This window comes from Etheostoma spectabile, chromosome 17 (genome assembly GCF_008692095.1).
Source record: "Etheostoma spectabile isolate EspeVRDwgs_2016 chromosome 17, UIUC_Espe_1.0, whole genome shotgun sequence".
NCBI classification, from domain to species: domain Eukaryota; kingdom Metazoa; phylum Chordata; class Actinopteri; order Perciformes; family Percidae; genus Etheostoma; species Etheostoma spectabile.
In genome coordinates, this window is record NC_045749.1 from 22,448,453 (window position 1) to 22,451,757 (window position 3,305).

Consider the following 3,305-nt stretch of genomic DNA (forward strand, 5'->3'; position numbering starts at 1 on the left):
TAATTGTATTTAGAGGTTATATCAGAATAGGGTTATGTGTCCTGCACATTGCTGCAGCTCCTCTTTTCACCCTGTGTTGAGCTCTCTGTTTGGGAGTCGCACATGCTCAGTACCTAGGTAAGGACTACTAGCCAGTCAGAAGCAGAGTATGAGGGCGTGCCCTGACAGTACCTAGGTAAGGACTACTAGCCAGTCAGGAGCAGAGTATGAGGGTCCTGACAGTACCTAGGTAAAGACTAATAGCCAGTCAGAAGCAGAGTATGAGGGCCCTGACAGTACCTAGGTAAGGACTACTAGCCAGTCAGAAGCAGAGTATGAGGGTCCTGACAGTACCTAGGTAAGGACTACTAGCCAGTCAGAAGCAGAGTATGAGGGTCCTGACAGTACCTAGGTAAGGACTACTAGCCAGTCAGAAGCAGAGTATGAGGGTCCTGACAGTACCTAGGTAAGGACTACTAGCCAGTCAGAAGCAGAGTATGAGGGTCCTGACAGTACCTAGGTAAGGACTACTAGCCAGTCAGGAGCAGAGTATGAGGGCCCTGACAGTACCTAGGTAAGGAATACTAGCCGTCAGAAGCAGAGTATGAGGGTCCTGACAGTACCTAGGTGAGGACTATAGCCAGTAGGAGCAGAGTATGAGGTCCTGACAGTACCTAGGTAAGGACTACTAGCCAGTCAGAAGCAGAGTATGAGGTCCTGACAGTACCTAGGTAAGGACTACTAGCCAGCCAGAAGCAGAATATGAGGGCCCTGACAGTACCTAGGTAAGGACTACTAGCCAGCCAGAAGCTGGAGTCAGGCGCGCCATGCTAGCAGCTGGGGGGGATTATAACGTTGGTCTCTGAAGTAAAGGTTGGACTACAACAGAGCGGTTCGGACCAGTTGGTGAACAGTGTTTCTGTTGGAGATGGTGGGGGGGGGGGGGGACTTTGGGCTTTTTCAGTTTATAAACCTATAACTTATAACACATTAAAAGAAAATGCCAAAAAGCATAATATGAGCACTTTAATATTTTTCAATTAGATTAATGATACAGAAATGATCATTCGCTCCAATATCCTGAATCATATCAGTCAAACATAATCCCAATTAGACATTTTAGTTGTTTTTGTGATTTAGCCGGTCCTCAGAGATGTAAATGGGGTGGAGAAATAAAATGCAAACACCACTACCTGATCATGTCTGCCAGTTTGGTGATCCACCATCTCTTTTCATCTGGTCCCAAGGAAACTTTGTCCATGCGGGGAACATCCTGGCAACACAGAGGGTGATGAGGTATCAGCCAGGAGCACACGTGAGTCTTTCTCTCTGTATCAAAGATGTGATGATGAGGATGAATAATTTTATTTTGAAAAGAAACAATGATTTCCCACAATTTGCCACCGTAGCTAACCCAAAAAGGAACAGGCAGAAGCCAAGGCTTATTTTTCTCTCTATACCGATATAGTCCATAATCCCCATAGAAACACCTAGAAATCCAGCAAAATTAAATGAAACTAAATAATCCTAGTCATTTTAATCAAATGACTTCATAACCCTTAATAATTTTAGATTGTAATTTATTTTTAACTCAACAGAGACGTACACTTTTATGTTTCCTCATGTAGTTGATTGGCTGTGATCTGATGGAGTGAAACGGTCTCACCTTGTCCCGCAGGTGGGTATGGGAACCAACAAGACACTCTTTGCTCTGGAGGACGGCCACGTCAGGTTCACCAAGGAGGTCTACGTCCCCCCCCCACGCAGCCCCGAGGCCACCCAGGTCATCACCAAGCTGCCAAAGGGAACGGTGCTCTACAAGACCTTCATCAACGTCCTGCCAGTCAAACAGGAGGGCAAGTTCAAACTGGTGGACATGGTCTAAGACTGCTGGACTGGACTGGGACGTTATGGTGTCCCACGTATTCTTGTGTTGGCCAGAATCAATCGGAGGATTTGTGTCGATTGACACGCACTGATTTGTGGAGATCTAAGTGGACAGCAGCCAGAGAGCAGAGCTGAGTCTGGGGAGACCTGCAGACTCTGGGCCTTCCTCGGCTTCCTGTCCCCATCATTATGTGATAAACTCTATTGCACCTATAAAACAGAAGTTTATGTACACAAGACATAATAAAATGTTTCCACTAAAGGTTTGACAGATCTTGTGTTAACGGGGTCAGTGAGGGGCTAACCTCGCGTTGCCAGCTCTGTGGAGATAGATCCGGATACCCCACAGATGCCTTCTGGGATAGGATAAAAATACGCTCTGGGTTGGCTGGATTTCTTTAAACCAATCACAATGATCTTGGGCAGGGGTGTAGCACAACATCCTGGCACCTGTAGAAAGGTATTTTCTATCCACAGCTATTCATTCTAACATCTTTTTGGACCCTCCTCAAATGAGTCCACACAGCATTCAGGCATGTGAGACTAGGCTCGTTCGAGATGAACTGCGCCTCGCCTGGAAAGTGGACGAGAGCAGGCGGCAGCAGCGGGGGGCGGGGACAGAAAGCTGCGGTAAAGTCGGACAGTTTCCAGCCGAGTCCAGCTCCTTCAGGCTGGACAGGAAGTGATGAAAACACTGTGGTGCGATTCCGATTTAATAAAATATAATCAGACCCACATACCAGCTGGTACACAGTCTCCAGTTGTTTTAGTTATGACAGAGTACTGGCAAAGTGCTCTACATGCGATCTGTTGCAGATTTTAATTAACAACACACAGTAGATGATCCGTGATCTGATCAGATTTAGTCTCTCTCTCTAAACGTCTCTATCAGCCACAACATGTGTTCTGGACAGAATAAGTCTTCAAATCAGACAAATAGCAATTAAAATCCCTCCGATTCAAAAACAATAAAAAGTTTATATAAAACGTCATCATGTTGTAAACCAATCAGATTTTAAATCCTGAGAAGCCGGCGTTTCCCAGCATGCTCTGGGTCCGCCTGGCTCTTGCTCGTGGTGAAAAGCACTGCGGCCCCCGGTCTCAGACCTGCGTCCGCCTTGCTCTCGTGATTTCCGTTGCCCACGTGTGCATGCTCAGAGCAAGTCGGGATCAAGTCGGACACAAATCTAACCGGCATGCAACGGGCGCCGATCGCCGGTGATCGATTCTGCGCAGACCTGGCTCATCTCGAACGAGCCTAAAAACATGCTCTGGTTTATTGGCATCTCTTTAAACCAATCACAATTGTCTTGGGTGGCGCTAAGCTCCGGACGGCAATTGAGCATTCCCGGAAGTGGAACGTCAAGGATCCAGACTAGTATGTTGGTAACTGCTTCCAGGGCCAGGTGTAATGGTTGGAAAGGTGCAATACCAACATC

General features: G+C 47.0%; 1 protein-coding gene across 1 annotated transcript in view; it reads left to right on the forward strand.

Annotated features, from left to right (window-relative positions):
- Positions 1-2,125, forward strand: part of LOC116705668 (39S ribosomal protein L27, mitochondrial) — a 3,703-nt gene extending 1,578 nt beyond the window's left edge. Inside the window, exons 3-4 of the mRNA XM_032542039.1 lie at positions 1,227-1,294; positions 1,658-2,125. Coding sequence (XP_032397930.1) covers positions 1,227-1,294; positions 1,658-1,864 — 275 coding nt within the window. The 3' untranslated portion in view covers positions 1,865-2,125. The remainder of the gene's footprint in view (positions 1-1,226; positions 1,295-1,657) is intronic.
- The last annotated feature ends 1,180 nt before the right edge of the window (positions 2,126-3,305 follow it).